The sequence below is a fragment of the Marmota marmota genome, unplaced genomic scaffold (assembly GCF_001458135.2).
Source record: "Marmota marmota marmota unplaced genomic scaffold, marMar, whole genome shotgun sequence".
Lineage (NCBI taxonomy): Eukaryota > Metazoa > Chordata > Mammalia > Rodentia > Sciuridae > Marmota > Marmota marmota.
Window position 1 is genome coordinate 45897236 of NW_026000016.1, and position 19326 is coordinate 45916561.

The 19326-nt window shown below is 38.4% G+C and overlaps 1 protein-coding gene and 1 non-coding gene across 3 annotated transcripts; both read right to left on the minus strand.

Moving 5' to 3' along the window:
- Positions 1-140: 140 nt before the first annotated feature.
- Positions 141-213, minus strand: Trnaa-ugc. Its single transcript has one exon. It is a non-coding gene; the product is annotated as a tRNA-Ala (tRNA).
- Positions 214-5669: 5456 nt separating this feature from the next.
- Positions 5670-18982, minus strand: Ube2t (ubiquitin conjugating enzyme E2 T). Of its 2 annotated transcripts, none has more exons than XM_015483843.2 (7): positions 18882-18982; positions 9572-9741; positions 8931-9000; positions 7258-7363; positions 7073-7171; positions 6871-6954; positions 5670-6037 (listed from the first exon to the last, which is right to left on the minus strand). In XM_015483843.2, exons 2-7 carry the CDS (start codon positions 9678-9680, stop codon positions 5888-5890), a joined length of 618 nt encoding a protein of 205 aa, XP_015339329.1. In that variant the 5' UTR covers positions 9681-9741; positions 18882-18982; the 3' UTR covers positions 5670-5887. The 2 variants fall into 2 exon arrangements, with proteins under 2 accessions (XP_015339329.1, XP_048665651.1); XM_048809694.1 differs by lacking the exon at positions 18882-18982 and adding an exon at positions 12525-12796.
- Positions 18983-19326: the final 344 nt, after the last annotated feature.

Consider the following 19326-nt stretch of genomic DNA (forward strand, 5'->3'; position numbering starts at 1 on the left):
GATTAGTAGGCTACGTTGATTCACGACTTCTGCTTGCATGGTCCTCACTGTGAACCTATTCTTCAAGGCTTCTGTAAACATCCTATCAGCATCAGGTCTTGGGATAATTGCCTTGTGTTCTTTTGGCTTTTTTTTGGGGGGGGGGGTGCTGGGGATTGAACCCAGGGCCTTGTGCTTGCAAGGCAAGCACTCTGCCAACTGAGCTACATCCCCAGCCCTCTTTTGGCATTTCCTGGAGCAATGTCCTGAGAGATTGAGAAATGGACTAGCCAAGCTTCTTTTTCTATACTAGGCCAAGTCATTTATGCCTATGGTCAAATATAATGGGCTAACTACTCTTAGGTTGGGTACCTCTCCTGGTCCACTAAATTATAGTGTGTAAATGGATATGTCTCTGTGGGTTTGTGGTGGACAAAATATGACTGCTCATGTCTTTTGCTTGAGCAAGGGTAGACAAGGCTCTTCTGAAATTGACCTAGCAGGATAGTTCCACAAGAGCAAGGACCCTGTTGATCTCATTCATTGTTGTATCCTAAATTCTTTTCACAGGACCTAGCACAAAGAATATGTCAATTAATTTCTGTTAAAGGGGGTGGGGAGAAAACAGAATTAAGAAATTAACATAATATTTATATCCCTAAAGATTTTTTTCCCAATCTCAAGGGACCATTGGGACCTTTATTTGAAGGAGATGCAAATAACACAGAGTAAAAGGTAGTTCTTATCTGAACTAAACCATTTGTATCCCTAAGAAATGATGCTCTGGAACTCCATTCCTCAGTCTATGCATGCACTTTGGGCAGGTCTTCCTGTTTATAATAAAGCTCTGTGGGTGTATATTTAATAGTGAGATTTAAAAGGTCCTCAAGTTCTCTGTCTCTTCTTTGTATCAGCTCTTACCTTGGGTACCATAATGGTTGAAATTCAACCATTAGGGCAACTTGTTCCTTCAGGTTAGTCATAGCTATTTACTTTAGTCTGTCTTCCTCTGTTTTAGTAACATCCATTTGGCTTTCCTTCAGGCAGTGCTCCCCACAGCTCTATACTGCCTGTTCGAACGGAGTTAACTCCATCCTAGGTGCCATAAGTGGAAGTCTTATCAGCCTTTTCTGTCCCCTGGGCACATGATTTGTCCAAGGAGGGGGCTCATATCCCAAGATTTTTTTTTTAAGTATTGGGGAATTGAACCCAGGGATACTTTACCACTGAGCTATAGCTCTAGCTCTTTTTATTTTGTATTTTGAGACAGGCTCTCGGTAAGTTGCTGAGGCAGGCCTTGAACTTGCAATCCTCCTGCCTCAATCTCTCGAGTCACTGGAAATACAGGCATGTGCCACTGCACCTGGCTCCAAGTCCTTTTAATGAGAACCAATCCAGGAACTTTGGTAGAGCTGTTAGAAAGTACTCTTTCATTGGAGCAGGTGTCTGTGTAGCCACTTGGAGAGAAATGAATCCTGAGCATTTATACTTAGCCATGCCTAAAAAGTAAGTTTGGACTTCTCAAGCTGTGAACTGGTATTTTTGTTTGCACAAGTGAGAGTGTTAGATTTCTGTCACTTGTATGGAGAAGCAGCCAGAGGCTTCTTTCCCAAGTCACTATCTGCCATCACCCACTATCCAGGGGAGGAGGAGCAACCTATTGTCCTCTTATCAGCCATTAAGGTGGAAGAGGGCAGCTACTGGAAGGGAATTTTTATGGGCAAAAAAGAATGCCAGGCTGGATGCAGTGGCTCACACCTATAACCCTAGTGGCTTGGGAGATTGATGCAGGAGGATTGCAAGTTTGAGGCCAGCCTCAGCAATTTAGCGAGGTCCTAAGCAACTTAGTGAGACTGTCTCAAAATACAAAATAAATACACTTGGGGATGTAATTCAATGTTTGAGTGTTCTGAGTTCAATCCCTAGTACAAAAAAAAAAAAAAAAAAGATTGTCAGGATGGGATGAGCTATCAGGTATAGACAGTGGGCCTGTGTGGTAGGTAACCTAAGGCAAGAGAACACAAGAGGGACTAGAAGGGGAAGTGAGAAGGTAAGTGAGCAGATTGACTTGCACTGCCCTGTTTGGATGTGTCAGGTAGCTTCAGAATTCCAGAGCTGTCACATATTAGCATGCAGAGGGAGCTCAGTTTTATAGAGGAGGAGATGGAAGGGTCGAGATACTTGCCCATGACCCTGCAGCTACTTTGGGGAGAACTGCAGAGGCAGATGTATCAATATTAGAACTGAATCATACAGTTGATAAATATGATTCTGGAATTAGATCTGGGTTGAATCCCAGATGTGCCATAAATAGCCAGTTGCCCCTAGGTTTTACTTAACTTCTCTGAGTCTCAGTTTCATCATCAGTAAAATGGGGCTAATAATGCCTAATCTCTAAAGGTCTTTGGAGAGCTTTAAAAAGATTTTTCTTGTAAAGAGCTTAGCTTAGTGCCTGGCTACTGCCAGAACAAGAGAGAAAACCAGGTGTCTAAGAATTCACCTCCTAGAGGAGGGTGCCTCTGATGGGAGGCACCCCTTGTCTAAAGCACAAGTTTCAGGGTTCTGGTTAACAGAGGAAGGCAATGGAAGGAAGGGGACCCAGTCTAGTGGAGTGGGGGAAGGGATGGGCGAGGTAAGCTCATGGAGGGGAGAAACTCTGGAGCTGGGGTGGGGGGTGTGGAAGGGAGGGTAGGATGAGAGGCATTGGATAATCTGTCATCCCTAATATAAACTACGAGTTGGAGGGGGGGATGGACACTCTGGGGGCCATGGCAGAAGGCAGGAGTGACTTGCCAAGAAGCAAGGAGAGAGCGGAATGTGTTGTTTCTTGTGTGCAATGAGTGTGTTGCCCCAGCCTCTCCCAGACTTCACTGGCAGCCCCGTGCAGTCAGGGACCGCAAGCTGCCCTGCAGCCAGCCAGCCTTGGGGGCAGATTCTGAAACCACAGCCCCACACCCCTCCCTGTCCCCTCCCTCCTGCTGTCCCAACCTAAACAAGACAACCTGGGCAGGGGGGCCACACACTGATGGAAAAATACACACTTGGCTGGAAAAGGAGCTTTATTTGTATGTGTTGAATTCCCGCAGCAGCCGAAGGATAAATAGCTGGTCCCAGCCTCAGCTTCGACTCTGCCCACAAGGTGGGTGGTAAAATCTGTTCTTATTTAGATAGCTTGTGGGGAGAGGTGAAGAGGGGGACTGGGGCAGCAGGAGAAGGGAACTTGGAATCTGCAGTGTTTATATGATCAGTCATGGATGTCATCTCTCCTCTTTAATTAGGGGTTTCGAGTTGAGAAACTTTGCTCAGCTTGCTTGTCCTAGGAACGGAGCAGACTGGCAAATAGGCAGGGGGCAGAGCAGCTTCTGGGGCCCACCGATGGTTGGACTGCTGTCTCCATTCCCCAGTCCTCAGCCAAGTACCCAACAAACGTTGAGCCCTGTGCCAGGTCATGTTCTGGGTGCTTTACACGCATCATCTCAGTCAATCCTCACAATGATCTCATGGGTTAAGGACCATCACGATCTGCTTTACAGAGGCAAAAACCAAAAGCAGAAAGATTGAGCAGAGCACTAAGATAGTGCAAGTGGGAAGCAGCACCACCAGGGCTGGAACCAGGTCTTCTTGACTCAAGTTCTGGCTTTTAGCCATTTCTCATCTTGGGCTGGGGGTAGGATCTGGGCTTTGCTAGTTCTCAGGCCCATCACTTCTGATCTCTAACCCAAGTCCTCTGCACTTGTTAAGGCAGAGATAGAGGAATGACTGGCTTCTAGTAACTTTCAGCTCTGATATTTCTTGTGATTAGAGAATAGTCCCTTGTAGCCACTATATCCTCAGCACCTGGGGTCAAGACAGTAGACACACATTTTTCAGATAGGTTCTAGTGCTATGAGGAAAATTAATCAGGGTAATGGGCTATGAGCCTCGTGTGCAATGAGTGTGTTGCCCCAGCCTCTCCCAGACTTCACTGGCAGCCCCGTGCAGTCAGGGACTGCAAGCTGCCCTCCAGCCAGCCAGCTGAGGCTCTAGGGCATCTGTAGATGGCATGAGGCCTTTCTGCTACAGCTACATTTGAGATGGTCAGTCGAGATCATCCTGAGGAATGTAGGAGGCAGAGGAAATGGCATATGCGAGAGACTTGAAGCACGAATGTTTGAGATTGAAAGTGGGCCAGTGTAGCTGGAGTGTGGTGTAGAAGGGGTAGAGATCAAGCAAGTAAGGGCCAGATCATGAAGGGTCTCACTGGTAGGGAAGTAGACTAGATTTTTGTTCTCATTGGAAAAGGAACCCACTTGGAGGGGTTGAAGGACGGAAGTCAAATCTGACCTCCATTGTCAAGAGATTATTCCTGCTGCTCTGAGAAGCAGGGATTCTCAAGGGTCAAGGGTGGTGGCAAGGAAACAAGATAGAAGGCTGTGGCTAAGATGCAGGTGAGAGATGATGGAGCTTGAACCAGTATTAGAAGTGGAGGAGGGGAAAAGTAGCTTGTAGAGCTGAACAGACTGGGTGACAGATTAGAGTGTAGGAGGTTTTTTGGTTTATTAGAGGTGCTGTTTTCCTACAATGGGTTCCCTAAGTCCAACTCTCATTTCACATGTGTTAAACCCAGACCAATCAGCGCATGGCGTTTCCCTGGCCACAGTGATTGCTTCCAGAGTGGTCCAATAATAGACTTTTGTTCCACAGAAAGCAGAGGCCTCTGGTCTGATAGATGTTAAGAAGAAAGTGTCACTGAGGCTAGTAGGGGAAGAAACTTTAGGAAAAAGCAGCCCGAGAGAAAGCTGATAGTGTGGACGGAGGTTGCACAGAAACCAAGATTTTGATATTGTTGAATTTCTGAACCCACCAATCCAGATGTTTGCTCTACCCCTTCTATTTAGTAAGGTGATAGATTTCCTTTATTACCAGTCAGGGTCAGATTTTATTCACTACTGAAAGCATCCTAACTGATACATTAATGGTATCTAGGAACCCAAACTTAACTTAATGAGTATAGAAGACAAACCCAGAATAAAATTAACTCCTGGACTTTAAAATGAACACAGTAACTGTCTTTGAGTAGTGAGTTGGAGAATTCTATAAGGTCTAGAGATACAGCTCAGTGGTAGAGTGTTTGCCGAACACATGTAGGGCCCTGGGTTTGATTCTAGCGTGAAGAAAAAAGAAAAAAAAAAAAAACAAGATAAGTATATAAAATCACAAGTAGGGGATTCAAGTGCAGCACCTAATTGTTCAGAGTAATACTTTGTCATGAAATGATGCTAGGGAGTGAAAGGGATTAATAATCCCTGTTTAAATTTGTATGATTATTTGAACAATCCCATGTCTGACCTCCTTGCCTTTACATTCTCAAACATGAACTTGGCACACAGTAGGTGTACCTTAAATATTTGCTGACAGGAACAGCTATACTGATCACAAAAAGTGAAAGCTGCAAAAAGATGAAACATTAACAAAAGGGCACACTGCCTTATTCCCAGTTTTGAGGACTCTGAAAAGTCCTCAAAAAGGACTTCTGAGAGCCTAGAGGTAACTGAATTATTTCTAACAGCTATTTCGCCTCTATATTAAACATTCGGTGTCCCTAGTAATGGTGGTAAGTTGGCAATAGAAAGGACAGATATTTTAACATTCTGATTATACAGCACCCTGGCCAGTCCACTCTCAAATACCCATGAAGGATAAACACATACTCAACATTAGATGATTATTTATTTTTCAGGTTTAAAAGGTTTCAAAATACATATGTGCAAGATAAATAAAACAAACAGAGAATCACTCGAGAGCAGAGCAGAACACATAAATATACAGGGTCGTTTATAGGATACAAAAATTACAATGTCATCAAATACAAAGAAAAACATTTAGGAAAGGTAAGCAAATTAGACCATCTAGTCAAAGAATACATTAACTAAGATGGACCAGGACAAACTCCCTGAACATCAGGGCAAAATTTCTTTTCTGTGCCTACTAGCTGCCTGGCCTTCCTTTTTTGTGTTGAGTTGTGGGCTTCAGACTCACTGCCCTCTGCTGAATTATCAAGCATCTCTTCCTCAGTGGCCTAAAAAGGAGAGGTAAAGGGAAATACAACAAAGTTCACACAAATGCCAAAGAAAAACAGTGAATCTCTGTAATATTATTTCCAGGTATTTTGTTACAAGGTTTATATATTGCATGGTATATATGGTATTTTCTCTGAAAGCATCTTCCTAAAATTTTTGTTTAATTATTTCCTTTAACAAATAACACATAACTGCGACTCTACTCAATTTCAAGTATCTAACTCAGCAAAAACCAGGAGGTGCTAAGCTCTATAATCTTGTAATTTGTATTTTGTTAAATGAGGAAACTTTATCAACTTAAATCAGGGAAGTTTTTCCTTTTCCTTTCTTCCATGAATGGTCCCATAAGAAATATAAAAATTTCCCCTTCAACCTAAAACCCTCCTTATTTCTGCAACTAGTTTCTATAAATATAGTCCTTCCTCAGTATTAAAAGAGATAACTCAGGAAAAAAAAAAAACCCTTCCAAGTCACCTCCCTTTCTATTCCTGCTACCCCCTAGAATACAAAAAAAATAATATATATATTAACTAGAAGCTGCCTGCCCTCTAGTGTTGCCAGCAGATGACAACTATTAGGAAAAATTTACTGCTGGTTAGCTACCAGGCTGTTTTGTTAAATAGTTATTAGATGGTTGCAATAGGAGAAAAAGATCACCTAGCTATTCTTGCTACAGTATAAATTTGGCAAATCTAATAAACATTATTTATTTATATATATATAGATATATATATATATATATATGTANTATATATATATATATATATATATATATATATATATATATATATACACACATTTAACAAACTGATAATAATAGCAAATATCATACCTTTTGTTTTGGTCTTGCATGCTTCTCTGTCCACTCCCTGGCATTCTTGAGGAAGACTGGCTTATTATATTTAAATTCTGAGGACTGAGACAAAAGAATTCATGGAGGAAAAAGAAGAAAAAAAAAAAAGATTTGGCATGGTATGCATCATTAGAGTTATGAGAGAGTAGGCTATGTGCTGCTGAGGAAATGAGTTACTTACAATGTCAGCCATCAGTGGGTCATCAGGGTTGGGTTCTGACATGAGCAGCTGAATTGAGGTCAACACAGTTGCAATGTTGAGTGATGGTCTCCAGGCACCCTGTACACAGATAAGCACTTGCTTTTATATTAGAATGTGACACTGCAATTCAAGTTTTATTCAGTTAATCTTTATACACCACTCACTTTTGGTGGCAGTTTGAGAACATCTAGACAAATCCTTCCAGCAGAATCAATGTTTGGATGATAGATTGGAGTCAAAAATCGAATCTGCGGAGGTTCAAACGGGTACCTTTCAATGTATAGAACAGGAAATCATTATTTTACTATGGTTTTTATTATGTTTTAAGTATTTCCCTGGTCACTAATAGATAAAAGGTAATGCTGATATTAGAAAAATGTCAGGAAGACAGCATTTGAAATGAGGCAAACCTTTTCTCTTCCAAAATTTTTATTATAAAAATTTAAGAATAGTCAAAAGTTGAAATAATAGTATCGAAAACATTCATATACCCACCACCTTAAATCAAGCCACTTCACCTTTTTTTCAGCACTGGGGATTGAACCCGGGGCCTTGCACATGCTATATGATCACTCTACCACTGAACTACATTCCCAGCTCTACTTTACCTTCTCAATATTTCAGCATGTATCTCTTAAGAATAAGGATATTCTCCTATAGAACTCTAACACCATTACACCTACAAAACTTTAAAAAAATAATTCCATAATATCTCTTCCTATTCAGATTTCCTTAACTGTCCCAATTTTTTTTTTTTAATAGCTAGCTTTTTCAAAATGGGATCTAATTAAGACTTATATGTTGCATTTGGTATTATGTCTCTTTAGTGAGAAACAAATCTTGGAAAGTTCCCAGTCTATTTTCAGAACTGATGTATGATGATTCTTAAGCTATTCTCTCAGGCTTTATCAAGTTTGGCCAGGATGAACTTTTAAATGTCTACATTTAAATAGATAGGAATTCATTTCATCCTTCCTCATTCTGCACAAAAGTACAACTGTAACTTAACTGATCCGAGTCTTAAAGAAGACTTTAACTAAGAAGGACCTTAATATTGAGATGGAAAGTTGAATGGTGGTTGCCAGGAACTGGGGGCAGGGAAGACAGGGAGTTATATAGTTTGGGAAGATAAAAAAGTTCTATATATAGATTTAGTGATGGTTGCACAACAATGTGAATATTTAAAAAATGGTTAAAATGGCTGGATGTGGTGGCCCATGCCTGTAATCTCTGTGAGTTGGGAGCCTGAGTTAGGAGGATCTGAAGTTCTAGACCAGCCTCTGCAATTTTGTGAGACCCTAAGCAACTTAGCAAGACCCTGTCTCAAATAAATAAAAAGGGTTGGGGATGTAGCTCAGTGGTCAAGTACCCGTGGTTTTCATCCAGGGACACTTTACTTTTTTTTGTACAAAACAACAACAACAAAAAAAATTGGTTAAAATGATAAATTTTATGTTATGATAAAAGCATGGTTTAAAGGTGCAGAGGTGGGATGAGGGAAGGCTCAGTTGTGATTTAGTCCATTCTTTTAGACAAGGAAATTAAATTCCAGAGAGATAAAAACAAAACAAACAAGCAAAAAAACTTAATTGTATTAAGTCATGATAAGACTAGAATTAAAACCCAGGTGCTTTGGGTTGCGGGTGTAGCTTGGTGGTGGAATGCTTGCCTAGCATGTGCACAGCTATGGATTTAATCCCAGCACCGACAGAAAACAAACACCAAAAAAACAAAGAAAATCAGGTGCTTTACTCCTGCGTTTAATGCTCTATATACTACATTGTTCCATCTTCCAGTAACTTTTACTTTATAGGTTAAGAACCAAACTTGCACTAACCGCTCAGGAACGAGGATTTCCAGCTTGAAAACACCTTTCTCATAAGGTGTATTGGCTCCACCTAATATTTCTTCAAAGAAAAGGGTAAAAAGGGAATCAGATGATTTGAATTATCATTCCATATGGACTTAATAAGGGTATGGTCCTAACAGAAAAAACTAGGTCCAGGACAATAATTCTCTCTCAGGGCTTTAGTCTTTTGCAATGCATCATAATGTTGATGTACCCCAAAAGTTGATGGTCTCAAAGGACACAGAGAAGATCTAAAACAGAAGTTGTAAATGCTGGCTACCAGACCAAATACAACCTACAGATTTGTTTTGTTTGGACAGCAATATTTTAATCACTTATGTTTCCCGTCTGGCCTCCTAGATATTTGAAATGGCCAGCTTTGGTCTAAATACTGCTTTAGAGCTGATGCCAAAATTCTGATTTTAAATCAGCAAAAGGTATAATAAAAACTCAAAGAATCCAGAAATTCCAAGCAAAACTTTTAGGACAATAAACAAATGAGTAAAAAAAGATGGGAGGGCACTTAGACCTTATAACTGTTCCCTACTTCAGAACACACAAATGTTTGATTTCAGCACAATCTTCAAATGGGGCCATGACCCTCATGATAGGCATGATGGGATACCCACGAGCTCGCAGGTTGTCCGTCTGGTCCTTTTCTTGCCAGCATGTGATGCCTGGGGGTGGCTCTGTGGATAACATGTGCAGCTCTTTTTTCAGTCGGGATGCTCTTTGCATGATCCCAAGTAAAAGGAACCACACAGCTCACGGCTCCACAAAACAGGCTGGTTGGGATGTGCTGAGGGAGGAAAAAGAGCAACCATGAAATAGTTAGCAGAGGTGACTGGAACTTTCAGCACATACTTTCTAGTTTAGTGAACGTCAGATTCCTCTTAATCTCTATTCTGACAAGGGAGTCTGAGTTTTTTCTACTTCCTTCTTGTGAACATTTCATCTACTCAAGCAAATAAATGTTTAAAATAAACAGGAGGCCGAGGTAGGATTGCAAGTTTGAGAGCTGCTTCAGCAACTTAGCAAGACCTTGTCTTACAATACAAACGACTGGGGGTGTAGGACAGTGGTAAAATGCCTCTGGATTCAATCCCCCATATAAAACAAAACACCAAACAAATGAAAAAACCACTAAAGGTTTTAAATTAATGTACGCTTCCTCTAATAATTATAAACTCATGAGGCCAGGCAGGGCCTGGACAAATACTAGCAGCGTGAGGAAGCCTATCTAAGCTCTCTGAGAGCAAGAATGACTGTCAATCCTCAGACACAAGCTGCTGCCTGAAGTTCTCTCCATGTGGATTCCACATTCCACATCTTCCCAGTTCTTCAGGGAACCCACCCCATCAATTAGTCCACCTTTCCCTAGTACTGCCAATCTTTCCTTCTTAGTCCTAACATTCAAATAAGTCCAAAGTCTTTCTCATCTAAAACGAATCCCATAACACATCCATTCACTCTCTTCCTCTAGTTCTCCCTCTGGTAACCGATCAGCCACAGGATGGTAATAATCTGATAGGTATTACAAATATCTCCTAGTTATGGTTTATTTTTCCACTTTAAGGTGCCCTTTGATCAAAACACTTAAATCAATTTAAAATCCTTTCCATACCAAATTTAAAGATATTTTCCAACACATTCCTCAAATCTTGTTATAATTTCACTTTTCACACTTCAGTTTTTTTTAATTCACTAGGAATTGGTATTTTTATATTGTGAGAGGTAGGGGTCCAATTTAAAAATATTCACCAAATAAATATATAACCAATTGTCCTAGCACCATCGACTGGAAAAGTCCATTCTTTTCCCTGATATTACCATAAATTAAATTTCTGTCTACAAGTGGATCTATTTTGGGACTCTTGCTTGAATTTGTTGCATTGGTTAAGTAGATTATTTTTGGACCAATATTCCAGTGTTTCAATTACTATAGCTTATTTTCATATTTATTTAAATTGCTTCCAGCTTTATTGAGGTATAATTGGCCAATACGATTTGTGTATGTTTAGGGTGTATAACATGATGTTCATAACATGATGTTTTACTATAATTTATATACCCTGTGCTTTTTCTTTAGGAATGTTTTAATTACTCATGGATCTTTATAAACTGTTAAAAAAAGCAAATTATAAAAAATTTTATAATTTTTATGTAAAGTCTTATTTGATGTTAGATATATTCCTAAGCATTTTATTTTTTATCTTTTCAAAAAAATATTTTCTACCTATTTCTTGCTAGTATATGTAAATATAATTGATTTTTAACTGAAACCTTAATAATGTTAATATTAAATCCACTTAGGGGTGGGGGGGGTTGGGTAATTCTAACAGCCAATCACATCATCCACACATAATCAGTTTCTCTCTCCCCTTCTACCCTTCTCCTGTCTTCTCTTCTGATGGTAACTTCCAGCACAACCTAGAATAGAAGAGCTGATAGCTGTTATTCTTGCCTGATTTCTAACCTTCAAGGCAAAGCTTTTGACTTTGCTTATTTCTATCCTACTTTCTTAGTTTTTCCAACTTAGGTTATGTTTAATTTTTCGTCTTTCTTATTTCAAATGTAAACACACAAGACTATACATTGCCTTCTAATTGTCATTGAATACCAAAATTTTGATCTGTAGAATATTCTCCCATTCTCAATATTCTCTACTTTCCCATATATAATTTCCTCTTTAATTTAGAAATGGGTTTAATTTTCAAATGTGGGGGTTTCCTAGTTACGTTATTGATTTCTAATGTGTAGTTTATATATATATATCCTTTGAATTTGATGAGTCTTGCTTTATTGTTAAATATGTAGTCACTATTCACAAATGTCCTGTGTATGCTTAAAAATACCTACACACCAAAGTTATTTGAGGAAATATTCTATTTATGCCATTAGATAAGCTTAACTGTGTTTTTGTTTTTTATGTCTGTACTGATTTTTTTCTCTTGTGATTTATCAATTATTGAGTCTGATGTTTAACTGATAAAGCACTACGATGGTAAATGTAATTTCTCCTGGTAGTTTTGTCAAATTTTGCCTTAAATATTTAGGTTAGGCTATTAGAGACATACAAGTTTAAAATTGTTACATATTTATAGCAAATTTTAGTTTTTATCATTTTTAGAGAATGTTCTCTTCTCTAGTAATGATTTGTCCTTAAAGTATATTTCATATTAAAGCTATCTCAGCTTTCTTCTAGATGATATTTGCCTGAGACACCATTTCCTATTGTTTCATTTTCTATTTTTCTGTATCTTTAGGCTTATGATGTGCCTTTTGTATATATCTGAAATTATAAGGTTTTTTTTTTCTTCTTTTGGTTTTTCTCTATTGTCTTGAAAGTTTTTGGTCTACTTTTAAAAATCATCACATAGATTTGAACATACACATTTAACTTATCAAAGTCTAAAGTTGAAAAGCTAGAGGTTAGAGCCTAGAGTGTTTCTTGCTGCAGGGCTCAATCTGTTCTTGGTCTTTCTGGAAACTCTGTTCTCTCCTTCCCTGGCATCCTTGCTCTGCAATGCCCTGCTTTAAAAAGACACACACCGTCTCCTCTAGTAAGCAGTCACGGCCTACCAGAAGGGCGGCTTGAGGCCCTGATGTGACAAGGGGGCCCACGAGGGCTGTGCACCAGGATCTACACAGTGCTTAGGATTATCCAGTACACTACGGAGAAGGCCTTTGTGAAAAGACATTCAGATAGTTCTTCCTTCTGGGTTTTACAGAAGAGTAGTTCCACCTCTGGCTTGGCTACAAATATTTCGTAGACGTAGAAGCTGGTGTTACAGACGATGTCTACAGAAGAGAAACTAATGCTGTATCATTTAATTTTGACAAAGAAAAGTATCAAGTCAAAAGGATGATCGAATTGCATAGCCCATTTGTGAACAGATTTTTGATATCCAGAAATAGTTCAAGTTTTGGATAACACTGAAAGGGGTTCAGGAAGTTTGGTTCCCTTGCAAAGAATGAAAATTTATGCCAAGAACAAAAAATTGTGGCTCAGTGGTAGAGTGCTTGCCTAGCACGTGTGAGGCACTGGGTTCAATCCTCAGCACCACATAAAAATAAATAAATAAAATAAAGGTATTGTGTCCATCTACAACTAAAAATATAGCGGGTTCTTAAAAAAAAGAAAGAAAGAAAGAGAGAAAATGAAAAACAGAACTTTTCCCTTAAGTATAGAGATTTCTTTTTTCTGAATGTATTTTGCACTTCTGAAAACTTAATAGCTTTAACTTCTAAAAATATATGATTTTCTTAGGATCAAGGAAAGAGTACCTTTATTAGGATCACATAGAAAGTTACTTTCTTGTTTTTCTGCAACTTAAGATTGTTTGTAAATCTGCCTTGTGGTACCCTACAACAGTTTCTTTTTTATATAAAATGTACATCAAGTACAAAACACACACACACACACACACACCTGAATTACTGAATCCAGTAGAAGTTACCCCCTCAGCAACTTTAAATTAAAAGTATATCATTTACTAGTACCAACTCTTCTCCAAGCAATACAAGGACCTTGGAATAAATGAACTCTCCACTCATACTAGTTTGTATTTTAATTCTTTTTTTTTTTTTTTTTTTAAACCCAATGAGACAGTCAAAAGTCTGAAGAAAACTATTGGGTGAAGAACTTCTAAGTAAGATATTCAAGAGAGAGAAATACAAAGAAAACCACTCTATGCATGTCATAATTAAACTGTTAAAAAAAAGCAAAGATAAAAAAGAAAATGTTCGCTGGAAGGGATGGCTAGAAGGGATTATAATAATAATCTGCAATCCCAGCTATTCAAGGAGTCTGAGGCATGAGGCTCATTTGAGACCAGCCTGAGTAATACAGTGAGAACGTGTTGCAAAAAGAATAGTCTTAGAGCAGTCAGAGGAAAAAAAGACATGACCTAGATGAATAGTGATAAAAATAAGGATTTTAAAACAGTTATATCACAAATTAAAATTTTAAAAAAAGTTATATTAATATATTCCATATCTTCAAGAAATAGAGCAGGCATGCTAAGGAGAAACATGGAAGAAAAAGACCCAAACTTCTACACACCAAACAAGGAAAAAGAACTGTCAAAAATTGAACAGGGTATCTGGAAACCATAAGACAACATCAAATAACCTAATTCACATGCCAATGGAGTCCCAGAAAGAGGATGGAGGATAGATATTTGAAGAAATAATAGCCAAGAAATTCACAAACTTGACTGAAAGTATAAACTTGCAGATTCAAGATGCTCAAAGAATTACTAAGAAGCACAAAGAAAACAAAACACATTCTAACCAAATTGCAACAACAAGAACTAAATAGTGATAAAAAGAAAATGTAAAAGCAGTATGAGGAAAGAAGACATATTATGTTCAAAGGAACAAAAATATAAAGGCAACAGATGCCTCAGAAACAATGCATGCCAGAAGACAGTGGAGCAACATCTTTGAAGTATAGAAAGAAAAGCAGATTTAGAATTCTGTATCTGGTAAAAATTAAAGAGATAAATGGAATAATAATGAAAATAAGAGTATATCTTTGTAGTCTTGGGTTAGGCAAAGTTTTTTTATACATAAGATACCAAGAGCATACACACAGAAAACCTGATAAAATTTGACTTCATTAAAATTAAACCATGAAGTGATAAGACAACAGAAAGGAAAAAAAAACATATTAATAAATCATTATATACCAGATAAGGGACTTTTTTGCATCTAAAATATATAAATAACTCACTGAAAAAAGACAACCCAATTAAAAAAAAATAGGCAAAGGATTTAAATAGACATTCCTTCAAAAATATACAAATCCCCAACAGCACATGAAAAGATTCCAACATCATTAATCATTAGGGAAATACAAATCAAAACCACAGTGAAATATCACTTCACAACCACTAGAATGTCTATAATGAAGAAAACCAGATTATATCTAAGTGTTGATGAGGATATGAAGAAATTAGAACCCTCATGTGTTGCTCAAGGGAATGTGAAATGAGGTAGTTGCTTTGGCAAACAGTCTGCCAGTTCCACAAAATGTTTACATAGTTACCTATGACCCTGCATCCACTCCTTGGCACATACCCAAGAGAACTGAAATTATATGTCCATAAAATCCATACACTAATGCAAATAGCAACACTATTTGTAGCGGTTGACAAATGAAAACAATACAAATATACATAATTTGAAGAATGGATAAACAAATACGATATGACCACACTGTGGAATATTATTCAGCAATAGAAAAACAAAGCACCCGTACATGCCACAGAACAGCCTTGAAAATACTATGCTAAGTGAAAGAAGTCACTAAATATCATATACAGCCTTGTACAATTCCATTTATGTGAAATGTCTAGAATAGGTAATATGTTAGAGACAGAAATTTGATGAGTGGTTGTCAAGGGATGGGGAAAAGAAGATAGGGAGCAGCTGCTAATGGGCAGTATTTCTTTTGAGGGTGATGGAAAATGGATCATAGCAATGATTGCACAACCATAAGACACACTAAAACCCACTGAATCACATATTTATTTAAATGAGACTTATATGGTATGTGAATATCTCAATAAAGTTAAAAAAATGGAAACAACCCCAATATCCATCAATAGAAAAATGGAAAAATGAATAGTGGGATAACTCTAAAATGCAACACTTTTTTAAAAGGACAAACTACTGATACAATAGGCATGAATGTCAAAAATAATCATGCTGAGTGCAAGTAGTAGACAGACAAAAAGAGCACATAATCTCCAGTTCTATTCTAAGTAAGTGTTTGCTTAGAAAGGGAGGGATAATGGAAGGGATGGCTAGAAGGGATTACTAAGAAATTTTTGGAAGTAATAGACATGTTCATTATCTTGATTGTGGTAATATTTTCTCAAATGTGTATTTAAGTCAAAAACCTACCAAATTGTACACAATATATTCAGCTTATTGTATGTCAATTATTTTATCAATAAATATGATAAAAAGTTATCACAAATAAAAGCCTGATCATCAATGTTACAGTGATGGAAATGTGTAGGAAAGTTTAAGAATATGAGGCTGGGCTGGGACTCAATGGTAAAGCACTTGCTTAGCACGTATGAGGCATTAGGTTCGATCCTCAGCACCACATAAATAAATAAAATAAAGGTATTGTGTCCATCTACAACTAAATATATATATATATATAATCTCACAAAGGAAGGCTCATGACAGTAGAATGAATGAGACATAACTTTCTTATGTCCATATATGAATACATGACCAGTGTAACTCCACATTATGTACAACCATGATAATGGAAAGTTATACTCCACGTATGTATGATATATCAAAATACATTCTATTGTCATGTATAACTAAAAAGAACAAATAAAAACTTAAAAAAAAGAATGAAGGAAAACTCTTTACAAGAAAATATAAGTTTAGCATTACTAAAGTTTGAAACACTGAATTTCTCTAATGCTTAGATCTGAGAATAACACCACATATTCTTTATGTAGATACAGAAAAAAGTGACATGTAAAAGTATTTCATTGAGTATTCCCATGAACTGAGTATTCATAAATAAAATTTTTTTTGAGATGAACTTCAGTAAAAATAGGGGTGCTGAGGATTGAATTCAGGGGCACTCGACCACTGAGCCATGTCCCCAGCCCTATTTTTAATTTTTTTTAGAGACAGGGTCTCACTGAGTTGCTTAGCGCCTCATTTTTGCTGAGGCTGGCTTTGAACTCACGATCCTTTGGCCTCAGCCTCCTGAGCCACTGGGATTATAGGCGGGTGCCACTGCGCCCAGCTGGTAGGATTTATTTAACTTTTTTTAAAAAAATATTTTTTAGTTTTTGATGGACCTTTATTTTTTATTTATTTGTATATGGTGCTGAGAATCGAACCTAGTGCGTCACACATATTAGGCAAGCGGGCTACCTCTGAGCCACAACCTCAGCTCCAACTTTTTTTAATATTTAATTTTTAGTTTTAGTTGGACACAATACCTTTATTTTATTTATTTTTAGATGATGCTGAGGATTGAACCCAGGGCCTCGTACATGCTAGGGACTTGCTCCACCAATGAACCACAACCCCAGCCCAGGATTTATTTTTAATAACTATGCAAATAAATTGGTCTCCTTTTAAAGCAAGTGCTTAAATGGTCACATTAGTCCTCAGATGGTCATCACATTTTAGGATCTGATTCTGAGCAGTAAACCTATATTCAAAGGGGCCTAGATACACTAATTCATGCTAACTTACTCACACAGCCTTAAACTAATCAGAAAGCCAATTAATTTGTAAAAACCCCAGTAAAAACTTTATTTCCACAATTCTCTCCCTAAGTTATTTTTACTTTCTAATTATAATCAAAGAATAACTTGATAGGATTACTAGACAGTTTTAATTTATGATAATCATCAACTTTGATGCATCCATCTTAAACATAGGGAGACATGTTCAAAGGAGACTAAATTTGTGTATTGTCTGCTTAAGACACTGCTGAATCCTGTCCCAAAGACTAATTTTAGTTCTTTGGTTGTCTCTTTTTTTGGATGGGGTAGTGGGGTGTACATGGGGGGATAACCCAGGGGCATTCTGCCACTGAGCTACAACCCCAGCCCTTTTTTTTTGAGACAGGCCCTCACTAAGCTGAGGCTGGCCTTGAACTTGTGATCCTCCTGCCTCTGTCACTAGAACTACAGGCATGTGCCAATACATCCCACATTCCTTTTTTTTTTTTTTTAAAGAGGGGAGGGGCAAGGTGCTTCTCCACAATTAACACACTCTTTCAGAAATATTTAAATATCTAAATAGACTAATATTATGGGTGAATTAATAGTAGAATCAATTATATTACACCTCTTTCATATACGTTGTGTATTTCCAAATTTACTTAGCTATGCTGGTTTTGTTTTGATGCTAGGGATTGAACCCAAGGGCCCTTTGCTTGCTAAGTAAATGCTCTACCACTAAGCTACTACAGTCCTTCTGGCTACACCTTTAAGAACATCATCTCTTGGAGCAATTACTTCACTAGATAATTAACCTTAACTTTGATACACAGAACCTTACAACTTTGTCGTTAAGCATATACTGGGAATTAGTTACAATGAAACCATTATCCTGAAGTATAACTTTTATACCTTTACATAAAAAGAGAACACATTGGAAAGGTAGGTAAGGGGATTAGAAAAGAGTGAGAACAGGTAAGACATTTCTTTCAAAAAAAGGAACTAGACTCCAGTCTCACTATATCAACAAATCGGTATGTGCCACTCCTTGGCTCGAAAGCCATCAATTGCTGCATATTTTCTGGGTGTTAAGGTTCTTCACAATCTAGCTTCAACCCATATTTTTAGCTTCATATTTAGAAACTACTTCCCTTGCATTTATGCTTTAGCCACACAGACATAATGCCCATATCATTCTCGGTCACACCTACAGATCAGTACACACCAAATTCTCCCTCCTCTACAGTAATGCATCCCAACCCTATACACCACTCAAATGCATCTCTGATAGCTTCTTCTCATCAGGACGGATTCTTTAGGACAGGTCCCTAGTCTTTAAAAAAAGATTTTTCTTGTATCCAAACCTGTAGGACGTTTAATAATTAATGAACAAAACCTGAGATGTAAAAATAACGGCCTGCTCATACCCTGCGGCGAGTACAGGGCACTTACGTCTTTTTCACCCTGGCAAATTTCTCCCTGGTATCCCTGGAAAAGCTTCCACCCAAGTTCACTGCGAAAATACTTAGAACTTCCGCTCACCATTGGCTTTTCTGATTTTTCCCTTCAGTGGAGAGGAAAACGCCCATGTTAAGCTAAAACAAGACATCTTCCCCCAAGACTAAGCTGAGACTGGCCTCGAACTTGTGATCCTCCTGCCTCAGTCATTAGAGCTCCTCTGGGTACGTTCTCTCGGGTGCGGGCCGGAAAACTTGCTTACCTGTGCAACCTCACTTCACAGCGCAGCAGCGCAGGTATCTAGTAGGAACTGGGAATCCGCGCCTGCGTGAGCCCGGGCTGTTGGCGTGACTCCGCCTCCTGCCCTGTAAGGATTGTGATTGGTTCGCATCAATTCCCTGGAGACGAGTACACCCGTCTATTGGCCAGCGCTCTGGGCCCGCTTCCGCTCATGCCTCATTCAAATTGGAGCGCGCGTTCTGGCGCCACCCTTCAAATCCCTACGCCCAGCCGACCTCTTCTGAGGTTCCTGGAGGCGCTGTTCGGGCTGCGCTACCTGGCGCCACTCGAGCGGTTACAAGGTTGGCTTTGTCCAGGCGGAAAGTTGGAAAGAGAACAAGGAAAGGAACCGGAAACATTTAATCTGAAGAAGGGAATAGGCGATCGCTGTCTTCGTTTCTTTTAAATATTTTTCATACGATAGACTT

What these genes read in the sequence shown, in the direction of transcription:
- Ube2t (XM_015483843.2), bottom strand. Translation starts at nt 9,680, where the DNA reads ATGCAAAGAGCATCCCGACTGAAAAAAGAGCTGCACATGTTATCCACA. An exon ending in GACGGACAACCTGCGAGCTC is followed by an intron (nt 9,001 to 9,571) that starts GTGGGTATCCCA and finishes TTTTCTTTGAAG; the next exon opens with AAATATTAGGTGGAGCCAAT. An exon ending in ACCCACTGATGGCTGACATT is followed by an intron (nt 6,955 to 7,072) that starts GTAAGTAACTCA and finishes CTTTTGTCTCAG; the next exon opens with TCCTCAGAATTTAAATATAA.